Raw genomic sequence first — 11,027 nt, 5'->3', positions numbered from 1 at the left:
GGCCTGCGCTCGGGCCCGCGGTGGGCCCTAGGCTACGCTGCTTGGCTCTGCCACTTTGCTTGGCCCATGCGCAGCGCCCTCGCCCGCCCACGGCTTGCCTGCAGCTCGCCGTCAAGCGACCGAGGTCCGCAGATGCGGGGTCGACCAGCCAGGGCCAGGCCGGGCCAAGCGAGCGCACACTCATGACTGGCCCCGCCCGGCCTCTCTCAGACGACCCACGCCCCCTCTTGGCCTTCGGCCTCCCTTCCGCCCTCGACCTGCTTCTCTGCCACCACCACCACCACCACCATCAGCCTCAAATACCTCCATATCGATCTCCCTTGGCAATCCACAATCACACCCCACGCCTCCTTTGCAACCTCGACATCCACCTCCACCGCCCAGTCACCATGAGCGCGGCACGATCCGGCCTCTACTCGGCCACCCGCTCCCTGGCCAGGCGTACCGCACTCCCCACCGCCACCCGCGCCTGCCCCTCGCGAGGCCTCATCGTTCCCTCGCGCGTCGCCCTCAGCCAGGACAGCCAGCCCGAACACCCACAACACAAGCAGGGCATCCTCAAGTCCCTCCTCCACGGCTCCGAAAAGGCAAAGGCAGAGGGCGTCACCGCACAGTCCCACTCGGCCCAGGTCGCTCGTGGAAAGTACATCCACGAAATCCAGCGTGAGTAAACGCCGCGCTGCACATCTTGCCCACCCGCCCGCTTTCTGCTTATCCCCCTTTCCCCCGGCTATTCCCCTCGCAGGCCAGAGCGTCGCGCCGGAAAAGGTTGACGAGTACAAGGCGCTTCTGTGAGTGTGCCTCGACGTCGTGCTAGTCGTCTTGGTCGCCTGAAGACGCATCCGCCTGACTCCGTATGCTCCATCCTTGACCCCGCCACGACCAACGCACGGTAGCGCCGACTTCTTCCCCAAGCTGGCCAACAAGGGCCTCCCCATGCGGCTCACGGGCTCCTGGGAGGTCACCGTCGGAGATCTCGAGACGTTCTGTAGGCGTCGTTCCGGGCTTGAGATCCCGCAGGGGCATCGTGCCACCGTACTGACATTCCTCGCCCTTCTGCCTTCGTCAGACCACATCTGGGAATACGACGGCTACGCGGGCTACGACACTGCCGACAAGGCCCTGCGCGAGGACCCGGTGAGTTCGACTGCAGCAGTGAGCCTTCCCCTTGGCGACAATACATGCTCACTCGACCCCCTTCCCCTGGCGCCTGTCACTTTTCTGGCACCTACAGGACTTTCAAAAGTTCCAGGCTTCGATCCGCGGCATGCTGACGGGACGCACAAACTGGCTCACCCAGGAGTTCAGCTTCTGGCCCTCGAGCCCGCCCGTCACCACCAACGGCCTCTACGAGCTGAGGACCTACCACCTCAAGCCCGGCCACCTCTTGGAGTGGGAGCAGCACTGGCGACGCGGCCTTGAGGCCAGGCGCCGCTTTGTCGAGCCCATCGGCGCCTGGTTCACCCAGATCGGCGGCCTGCACACCGTCTTCCACATCTGGGAGTACCCTTCGCTCGACGAGAGGAAGCGCACCCGCGACGCTGCGTGGCAGGTTGAGGTGAGTCGATGCCGTCTGCCGCGTGGCGAGGAGCCGTCGAGCGGCCTCACTGACGCTGATCCCCTCTTGCTCACCGTGGTGATACGTCTGCGTCTGCATCCAGACCTGGGGCGAGACTGTCAACGAGGTGAGTGGGCGCCCCCCGCGTCGGCCGCTATCGTCGAATGTCACGGATCCTCTTCGAAGCTGACGCCCTTGTCTTCTGCGTGCCCCGAACCCCCGGCCTCAACCACCCCGCAGACCGTCAAGCTCATCGACAAGATGCACGCGCAGATCATGCGCCCGCTGCCCTTCAGCCCGCTCAAGTAGGCGCCAATGAAAAGGAGAACAAGGGGCGAACATGTGCTGCTCTCGAGCAACGATCTATTCATGTTGCCGCGCCACGGAAGCGCCGCCACCAGCACCCGCAATCTACGCCCTTGATCAAAGACGGCGCGTCGGACTCTATTGACGAACCGCTCAGGCCGAGGCGGCGCGGAACTCTTCCCACGTCTTGCGCCCGCACTCGTGGATCTTGGACCAGGTCTGGGCGACGTGCTCCTCGCGCGTCTGCGGGCTGCCGACGACGAAGCGAACGCAGGTGCCCACCTCGGGCAGCACCGTCGAGGTGAGGACAAAGTCGGCCGTGTAGTCCTGCAGCCGCGTCCAGAAGAGCTTGTTGAGCGCCTCGAGGTCGACGCCGTCGGCAGCGGCAGCGGCAGCGGCAGCGTGCGAGTCGCCAGTGAGGCCGTTAGCGACGGTGCTGCTGCTGCTGCTGCTGCTGCTGCTGCTGCTGCTGCTGCTGTCGCCGACGAACTTTGCGGAGCGAGACGGGTTGAGGCGGAAGACGACCATGGCCCAGCGCGGCGGTGCCACCACCTGGAAGAGGTCGCCCGCGTCGCCCTGGAGCGACTCGAGGAACGTCTGGGAGAGATCGATGCACCGACGCAGGTGGTTGCGGAAGCCGACCTGGCCGTAGCTGCGGAGGACGAACCAGACCTTGAGGCTACGGAAGCGGCGTCCGAGCGAGATCTGGAGGTTGCGCATCTCCTCGACGAGGCGGTGCGTGCTGGCCGCGGTGCGGAGGTAGGCCGGCGTGACGGTGAGGGCCTCGGTGAGGAGGTTGCGGTCGCGGATGTGGAGCGGCGAGCAGTCGAACGTGACGAGCCCCCACTTGTGCAGGTTGGTCGAGAACGAGTCGACGTGCGCGTTGATGGCGTCGAGGTGGCACGTGTCGCGCAGCTCGGGCAGGCTCAGCCCCACGCCGGCATAGGCTGCGTCGACGTGCAGCCACAGGGTCGGGTGCGAGCGCGTCACCTCGACAATCTCTGTGAGGTTGTCAATCGCGCCCGAGCTCGTCGTGCCCACCGTTGCCACCAGCATAAAGGGGATGCGACCCGCCCGTTCGTCCTCCTCGATGGCGGCTCGCAGCGTCTCGCCGCGTAGGCCGAAACCGTCGGACGACGATACCTCGAGCGCACGGAAGGCCAGACCGAGGATCAGCGCGGCCTTGGATCCGACCGTGTGCGTCTGTCGTCGGGCATCGTGAAGCAGAGGTCAGAGGGGGCCGTCAGGGACCAGCTTACCCTGCGGCGGCGGCGGCTGGGATGGATCCCGAGCGGACAACTCACCTGCGTCGTGCCGTACATGACCAGCCGGCTGGTCACGTCTCCGCGGAGCTTGGCGTGGCGCGAGTTGGCGTCCTCGGTGGCGTCCTGGCCCACCTCCGCTGCCGTCTTGCCAGGCACCTGCGCCGCCACGTCGCGGTCCGAGTCGAGGCTGGCAGTGGCCGTGCCCTGTTCGTCGGTCGCCGACGTCGCCTTGGCCGAGGTGCCGTTGCGCTGTGCGGCGCCGCCCTTGCCCTGTGCGATGATGCGCAGCGCCCTCTCGCGCGCGGCGATGGCGACCGTCAGCGTGACTTCGCTGGCGCTGCCGAGGATGATGCCTCCTCCCGTCCCCGACGACGAGGTCGACAGGAAGGCTTCCGAAAGGCCGAGCATCTTGGCGATCCAGTCCATCATGAGGATCTCGAGCCTGCGCGTCAGACCAGGCGTTAAAGGCATGTCAGCGCGAGGCGGTCTCTTCCAGCAGTCACCACTCGGACGGCAGCGACGGCAAACCTCACTCGGTGACGCTTGGAGAGCAGCTCCAGTTGAAGCCAGGGTTGGAGATGGCGGCGCAGTAGAGGTCGGCCAGCGCACCCTCGAAGGTGGTGTTGGACGGGAAGAATCCGTAGAAGTTGGGGTGTTGCCTGCAGAACATCGAGCGGGACAGAAGGAAGGGAGATCAGCATGGGCGTCGTCTCAAGGACCTCGCATCGCTGGGCGGCGGTATACGTACCAGTGGGTGATGCCGGGCATGATCTTGGAGTGGAAGTCGTCCTGGATCAGCTGCCACTGCTCTGGCTCCTCGGGCGCCGCTTCGGGGATGGCATCCTCGAGGAAGCCCGGCTTGACCTGGGCCGAGACGGGCTGCTGCTGGAGCGAGGCATAGTAGTCGCAGATGCGGTCGACGGCCTGGTAGCCGGCCTTGCGGAAGCTGCGCGGCGGCGGGCGAGGTCCAAGGCGGGGAGGTGAGGGACGCGTTGAGCGGGCAACGAATGGGGCGGCATGGACGGTCTGCTCTTTGTTCTTGCTGCGGACTCACCCTTCGATGTCCATGGTCGGTGGCAGTGGGAGGTGGCGCGATGGTGGTGGCGGCGGTGATCCCGACGAAGGCGGAGCCCACCGAGGGACGCGAAGAAAGCCAGCGAGGCAACGGACCGGCAACCAACTCGGCTCGAAGTCGGCCGAAGGCGGGGCGGAGCAGTATGTAGGCAGGCAGGCAGGCAAGGCAGCAAGAAGCAGGTCGGCAATGCGGGGTCTGCCCAAAGCCACGCGGCTTCCGGTATCCCGAGCGGGGCCAGGGCAAGGCCAGGCGGCTTCCCCGATGAGCAGACCGCGGGTCGACCCCGATGAGAGGCCCTTGCGCCTGGCGCGGCCTACCTCCGAGACCGGCAGGCTGTGCTGGCACCGGCGGGCTCCCTCGATTCCTCTCGGCGTCTTGGATGACGACCCGAAATCGCCAAGGCAGGCGAGCCAAAGGACAGGTCAGGTCAGGTCAGGTCAGGTCAGGACAGGTCAGGTCAGGTCAGGTCAGGTCGGGCCGCGCCGGTGACGCCCCCACCTCTGTGGTCGGCCAGCGAGCCAGCGGGCGCCAAGCTCGAGTCAGGTCAGGCCATCTTGACCGTCAGCATCCTCGCCGGCGCAGGCAGGGAATCAGATAGCCCGCCGCCAGCAGCGCAGCAGGTAGGAAGTCCTACGCACGGGCGGGCGGGCCCAATCCGTTCCCGCCTCGTCGCAACAGCCGGCCCCCTTTGCAGAAGAAGGCAGGGGGGCGAGCAACCTTCCCGAAAGAAGGGCGCATTCCAGGTCGGGTCATCCGATACTCGACAGAAAGAGGGGCGCCCCGCATGACGGGGGTCGAAAAGGGAAGCCTCACGCTGGGACGGAGCGCTATCGGTAAGCTCGCTCGTCGAGGCCAGGTGGAGCCGGCAGCGAGCCAGCGCACGCCGGCAGGCTGGCGTCGGCCGGTGTCTGAGATGGCCCTGGCCGAGGAGGCGAGCGAGGGAGCGAGGGAGCGAAGGAGCGGGCCAGGCTGGCCAGACGCCAGGCAGGGATGGATGGCAGGCAGGCATGATGCGGCCTGACAAAATGCCGCCGCCGCCCCATCGTACGTACGTCGTGTGCGCGGGGGGAAGCGAAACGAGCGGCCAGGCAGGCAGGCGGCCAGCGAGAAGCTTAGCTTGGTCTGTCGATCCTCGCCTCACCTTGCTTGATGGCTCGCTCGCCTTTTTGGCACTCGCGGCCCTTTCTTCTCCTTGTCCCTTTGCCATCGGTCCCTGCCTGTTCCAGCCTCTCTCCCTGCCTCCATCTCGTTCTCACCATCCGCTCGCCCGGGCCTTCGGAGCAGCCTCCGCCAACGTCGATTCGCCATCGCAAATCACAAAAGGAAGCGCCTCGGACCTACCCTTTGTCACGCCGGCCCGGTCCGACCCACCTCGGCGTACGTAGGACGGGGAGCACCGCGGCTGCGCAGCAAGGGTCAGGCTGGCTGTGCACTGCGCGCCAAACCGGAGCTGCACTTACAGTACATACCTACCTGCTGCGAGCCCGGCAGCGTCCCGGAAGGCAGCGCCCGACCCCACCCGCCTCGGCGCCAACCTTGGGGCCGCTTCCTTGTTGGCTTGCGCGCTACCTTTGTGTTGCGCGCTCCCCACCGCCTCTCTGTCTGCTCGACCCTCTTGCACCCTGGCACCCTGCTACTACACTTTGCACCTCTTTGAACGCAAGTCGCCGGCTACGGCCATCGGGCACAGCACCGTCGCAACCTGGGACAAGTAGTGCCCGCCCCTCCACACACAAAGGAAGGCTGGACGCAGTAGTGTGAGTGAGGCCATGCCTTTAAACGGTTGCCACCATCTTCCCGCAGAGCGCCTCTCCTCGGTATCTGGCTATCCCCGTGCCGCTCAGCAGCTCAACTCACTCCGTTTTTCCACTCACTCTGCCCCGTCTCCGCTCTGGCATCCTCGTGTGACCATCACTACCACACTCCGCCACCTCGACATCTCCCACTGCGCCGGCTGACCCATCCATCGTCGATCTCGACCATGCTGCGGCCGCCTCAGGACTCGCGCCATCGTCGCTCACTCTCCGCAAGCGACCCCTGTTGCCGACCGCCTTGCTCCTACCGTCGCCTCTACGCAGCAGCTCCGGCGCATGCCCAGCACCAGCCGCTCCAGCCCAGCGCCGTATGGAATCGGAGGCCTTTGACGGCTGCCGTTGCCGCACCATCGCCCCTGGCCTTTTCCACCTCCAGCCCCGCCCTCTACGGACCGGCGGCCATCATGTCGGGCGTCTCTCCCGACGACGGCGCCGAGCCAATCAACTTCCGTGCCGCACTGGCCGCCTTTGAGGGCAGGCCGACGGACGCCTCTGGCCCGCAGCTTCATGCTCCCGTCGCCAGCAGGCGCTCCCACACCAACAAGCCCAACATCGCCGTGGTCGTCTCGACCCGGGACGCCCACGAAGATGCTGCACACGAGCCCGTGACGCGCTCCAACTCGACGCCCAAGATCCGCGGTGGCTTCAACGGTCGATCCCACCTCGCTGCCAACCCGTTTGCAGCGGCCGAGGACGAGGAGGCCAGGCAGCCACAGGATGCGGGCCTGCTCAAGGCGCCCTGGCCCGCACTGGGATCGCAGGAATCCGATGCGTCGCGGCTACGAAAGACGGGCAGCGGCACCAGCCTGCGCGACCTGATGCAAAAGAGTCTCCCCGACGGCCAGAACCGCAGCAGGAGCAAGTCGCTCGCCGGACGTTCGGTCGACGGCCTGAGCCTCTCCGGTCGATCGACGCCGACGACATCTGGCAGTGGCACGAGCAGCCCGCGCCTGGGCGTGCGGAACATCATCGCCCTCTATGGCGGTCAAGGCGGAGACCCGGCCGGTGGCCCTGCAGCCGGCCGGGCTGCAGCTCTGTCTGGCGCCAATGGCGGCTCCGACCTCCTCTATGGCGGTGGCCTTCGCACGTCGAGCCCGATGTCGATTTCCTCTGCCACCTCGCTGCGTACGCGGCACATGCTCGACGCCAGCAACGACGACGATCAGTACGACCCGCTCTTCGGCCACGCTGTCATGGACCCGCGGCCAAAGTCGTCCTCCGGGCTCCAGTCCGCTCCCGTCAGCTACCCGAGTTCTCCTCAGCAGACCGGCCCGGGACCGGCGACGGCACACACCCCGAAGCGGGGCGCAGCGCCTCCACCGTTTCTGCGCACTGTATCGAGCTCGCAGATCATGGCCGGTCGAGGGGGAGGCGAGCCGCCGCCAAGAGTGCCCGCGCGCCCCGCTCTTCAGCCTCCGTCGCCTCCGCGCCGAGGCAGCCAGTCCTCGACGTCTTCGTCGATCAGCGTCGGCCCACGCCTGCCTCCGAGGCCACCGACCGGCAACGCGCCCCCTTCCGTGTCCGAGTTTGGCCAGATTTCAGATCGGTCCTCGACCGCAGAAGCAAAGGCGCACCCTGCTTTGGCGTCCTCCGACAACGCTGGCCACGTCTCGTACGCGACCTACACGCCCGGCGCCAGACGCCAGCCTCCCGCGCCATCGCCAGGCGGGCACGGCGGTGAGACTGGCCACCCGCCGCCGGCGCTTCCTCCACGAAGCGCCACAGTGGGCCAGAATGGAACGTCTCGAACCGATTTCTCCAACGGCGCCGGCAACACTGCCGAAGACGGGCAGCTGAGCTACGCTGTCCGAACTCGAAGCCTGGGCAGGCCGGTGCCCAAGAGCCCTTCGCTGCCTTCGAGCATGATGGCATCGACGACCCCGAACGCGAAGGCCGAGCGTCCGGACCCGCCGCCGCGTCCGAGGATGCTCCAGGTCGACGGCAACGCCGGCGGGTTTCGCTTCGGCGGTGGCGCATCTTCGACCCCATCGGCGCCGCCTGCGCCGCCTGCCCGCGGCCGTCCTCCGGTGCAGACGCACCACCGCGGCGCCCTGGGGAGCATGGGGTCGGACCCCAACTCGTCTTCGTCGTCGGCGTCGTCTCCGACGTCGACCTCGACCACCGTCTCCAGCACGACGCGCGGCATGTCGCACTCGCATGCCAAGAGCCCGAGCAACGTCTTCACGAGCATCAGCCTGAGCGACGACGCTTCGCGCGACCTGCACCACAGCCTCGAATCCGACATCCTCCAGCGCAGCACGCGCGAGCACCCGCCCAACGGCCCGCCTTCGGCGCCGGCGGCGGCAGACGGCGGCCACAGGCTGCCTCCGCCAAGGAACCGGTACGGGCACTCGGTCAACCGCAGCATCGGCAGCACGATGGGCATCACCTCTTCGCCCAACCTCGGCCAGGCGTCCGCCGGCAAGACGCTGTGGGAGAGCGCGAGCTCGGCTCTGCCGTTGCCCTTCAAGACGAGCGCCGCCAGCAGCGCTAGCGGCAGGGCACTCGCCGAGGGTGCTCCGTCGCGGCAGCAGCAATTTGTCCCTCGCCCTGCTGGCGCAAATGACTCCATGTTTGGTGCGCGGCCGGGTGAGAGCCTCAACGGCGCGCGCTCCAACAACTGGCCGGGACAGCTGCAGATCCGGCCCGTGCAGCTGGCTTCGCCAACGGCGGACAGGCACCCTCCACGCTCGACGACGCCTGCCGACGACGGCGCACGGCGGCGCTACGAGGCGCTGTTCGAGCGCTGCCTGAAGGATCAAGAAGCCGCCCGTGCCAAGCAGGCTCTCTGGGATGACAAGGAGGCCCGAGGCTTTGGCAGCGCACGAGGCAAGCGGCAGCCGTCGGCCAAGAGCATCGCGGCTGCCTTTGAGGCCAGCGGCGCAAGGGACCGCGCCGGTAGCCAGCTCTCGACGCACTCGGCCCCGATCGAGGACCGAGATGTCTCGAGCGGGGTCGGCGTCGAGGCGGCAAAAGGCTGGTTTGAGCCCCGCTCAGGATCGCAGACCCCCACCAGGGCGAGCGTCTCTCCGCCCGTCTCCCGCTCAGCACCATCGGGCCCGCTGCTGGCCACCGGCCCCGACAAGCCTACGGCCAAGCTGTCGATGGGCAGGATCCGCAAGGTCTGGCAACGCTCGCGGCTGCCCGACCGAGTGCTGGCCGACATCTGGGATGCCGCGGCAGCCGTTCAGAAGGCGAGTGAGCTGGGCGGTCGCACCTCGAAGGGTCTCGGCAAGGAGGCCTTTGTGCGTGCGATGGCCGCCATCGATGCCGAGCTTGCGCAGCGGGCCACCAGGCGGCGATCGAGACTGCTGCGGCAGCGAGCTTCTGGTGCTGCCGTCGGCCACGGCGCGCCTGACCAACGCAGCAAATCCCGACTGCCCAACGGCGGCGGCGGCGGCGGCGGCGGTCTCTACCATTCGGACAGGGACGGCATGCGTGCCAGGCCGAGCAAGGACGGCATGGGCTACGGCAGCGCCGCATCGCGATCGAGCAGCGTCCATTCTTCCCACAGCCGCCGTGGCGAGCCGTCGTCGCCGTCAATGTCGAGCGGCCTGGCGCTGAGTCACGCTCCTCGTCGACCCGTCGGCCTGTCGAGCGGGCGCGACGATCAGCGTAGGTCTAGCGGCGAGTCTGACAGCATCACGGTCACGGGCGGTGGCGGCTACCCGCGGAGGGTGCCGCCGCCGCCCGTGTCGCGTTCGAGCGATCCCTAGGCCGTCCGTCGACGGACGATGCGCTTCAAAGGACACTATACTACTACTATCTCCGATCGGTCTCGGTCCCGTCTTTGACTGCTTTCCTCCCCTCCTGTGAGCCTCACCCTATCTTCGCCCCACGTGTTTTTGGCCCCGTCACCCTCAGCTGCTGTTCCCCCTCCTGCGTCACCGGTCAAGATTCATTGCTCGCCTTGCCATCCATTGATGCACTTCTGCTCTCGTTCCACTGCTCGGAGATGGCTCCGACTCACCTTCATTCCAGCTTTGCGGTGCTTTCCTCGCTTCCTCGCGCGCTCTCTCTCTTTCACACACTCTCACCCTCTCTGTCTCTCGGCTGCTGTAGACATCTAGCCCTGGTCATCCTCTGTCTTGCAATGGGAAAGCGCAACCGATCTCTTAAACTAGGCGTAAGGCTGGCGAAGGGGTCAGTTCCAGAGGGGGCGAGGAGGGTACAAGTACAAGTTGGGGGACCGCGGGGGACCGCGGGGGCAGGCGGACGCGCAGGGGGGCGCTGTTGAGAAGGACACGGGTGAGATGGGAGCAAGGGCAGCGGGGTGGGCTTGGGATCGCCTCGCCTGGCGTCGCCTGTCAGTCGTCTGCGGTGGTGGATGCGCCAGTGACTTGGGCGGTGACGGGTGCCATGGTACCGCTGATGAGGTCTGCAGAGGGGCGGGGGAGGCGAGAGAGGGGAAGTGCGATTCGGCCGATGAGCGCCATGTTACTGGGCATCCACCTTGCTGGGCTCTTTCTCACCCTGTATGCTGTTCTCGAGTGCATCGATCCGGCTCGACATTTCAGTCACTGCAGGGGGGCGGCGGGCGGGGAAAAGCGGTGACGGGGCGGTGAGGAATCAGCATCGGCGTGGCGTGGCGTGGCGTTGGGTCGTGAGGCAGGACAGGGCTGGGCAATGGGAGGCGCACTCACTCCTAGCGCCGACCTGGGCGCTCATATCGTCGCAGCGGTTCTCGAGTTGTACGAGGAGCGTATCGACCCAATCGACGAGCTGGTGCGGCGAAGTAATGTCGCCCATGACTGGCGCCGTCGCTGCCGTTGCCCCTGTTGCTGTTGCTGTCGCTGTGGCTGTGCCGGCTGTCGTGGCAGGAACGGTGGATGGTCCAGCCGTATCGGCTGTTTGAGGAGGCGGGTTGGAGCTGCTGCCCGATGTGGGGTTGGTCGACATGTTTGCTGTTGGACGATGATGGTGGTGGTGGTGGTGGCGGTGGTGAGGAGGAGGGAGGGAGGGAGGGAGGGAGGGAGGGAGGGAGGGAGGGCGGGAGGGAGGGGTGGCGT

General features: G+C 67.0%; 4 protein-coding genes across 4 annotated transcripts; 2 read left to right on the top strand and 2 right to left on the bottom strand.

Annotated features, from left to right (window-relative positions):
- Positions 1-389: 389 nt before the first annotated feature.
- Positions 390-1,867, top strand: PFL1_01984 (uncharacterized protein; the record flags this gene model as incomplete). Its single annotated transcript, XM_007879495.1, has 7 exons — positions 390-663; positions 746-791; positions 897-988; positions 1,070-1,137; positions 1,235-1,558; positions 1,662-1,685; positions 1,799-1,867. 7 exons carry the CDS (start codon positions 390-392, stop codon positions 1,865-1,867), a joined length of 897 nt encoding a protein of 298 aa, XP_007877686.1.
- A 150-nt stretch (positions 1,868-2,017) lies between these two features.
- PFL1_01983 (uncharacterized protein) lies at positions 2,018-4,197 on the bottom strand (the record flags this gene model as incomplete). The annotated part of the gene is made up of 5 exons (XM_007879494.1): positions 2,018-3,067; positions 3,169-3,571; positions 3,663-3,788; positions 3,878-4,075; positions 4,184-4,197. The coding sequence occupies 5 exons, from the start codon at positions 4,195-4,197 to the stop codon at positions 2,018-2,020; spliced, it is 1,791 nt and encodes a 596-aa protein (XP_007877685.1).
- A 2,225-nt stretch (positions 4,198-6,422) lies between these two features.
- Positions 6,423-9,734, top strand: PFL1_01982 (uncharacterized protein; the record flags this gene model as incomplete). The annotated part of the gene is made up of 1 exon (XM_007879493.1): positions 6,423-9,734. One exon carries the CDS (start codon positions 6,423-6,425, stop codon positions 9,732-9,734), a length of 3,312 nt encoding a protein of 1,103 aa, XP_007877684.1.
- Positions 9,735-10,325: 591 nt separating this feature from the next.
- PFL1_01981 (uncharacterized protein) lies at positions 10,326-10,917 on the bottom strand (the record flags this gene model as incomplete). Its single annotated transcript, XM_007879492.1, has 3 exons — positions 10,326-10,396; positions 10,491-10,538; positions 10,662-10,917. 3 exons carry the CDS (start codon positions 10,915-10,917, stop codon positions 10,326-10,328), a joined length of 375 nt encoding a protein of 124 aa, XP_007877683.1.
- Between the last annotated feature and the right edge of the window lie 110 nt (positions 10,918-11,027).

The sequence above is a fragment of the Pseudozyma flocculosa genome (genome assembly GCF_000417875.1).
Source record: "Pseudozyma flocculosa PF-1 unplaced genomic scaffold scaffold00005, whole genome shotgun sequence".
NCBI classification, from domain to species: Eukaryota; Fungi; Basidiomycota; class Ustilaginomycetes; order Ustilaginales; family Ustilaginaceae; genus Pseudozyma; species Pseudozyma flocculosa.
The sequence above is the reverse complement of the archived record's forward strand: the minus strand, read 5'-3'. Positions and strand labels throughout refer to the sequence as shown.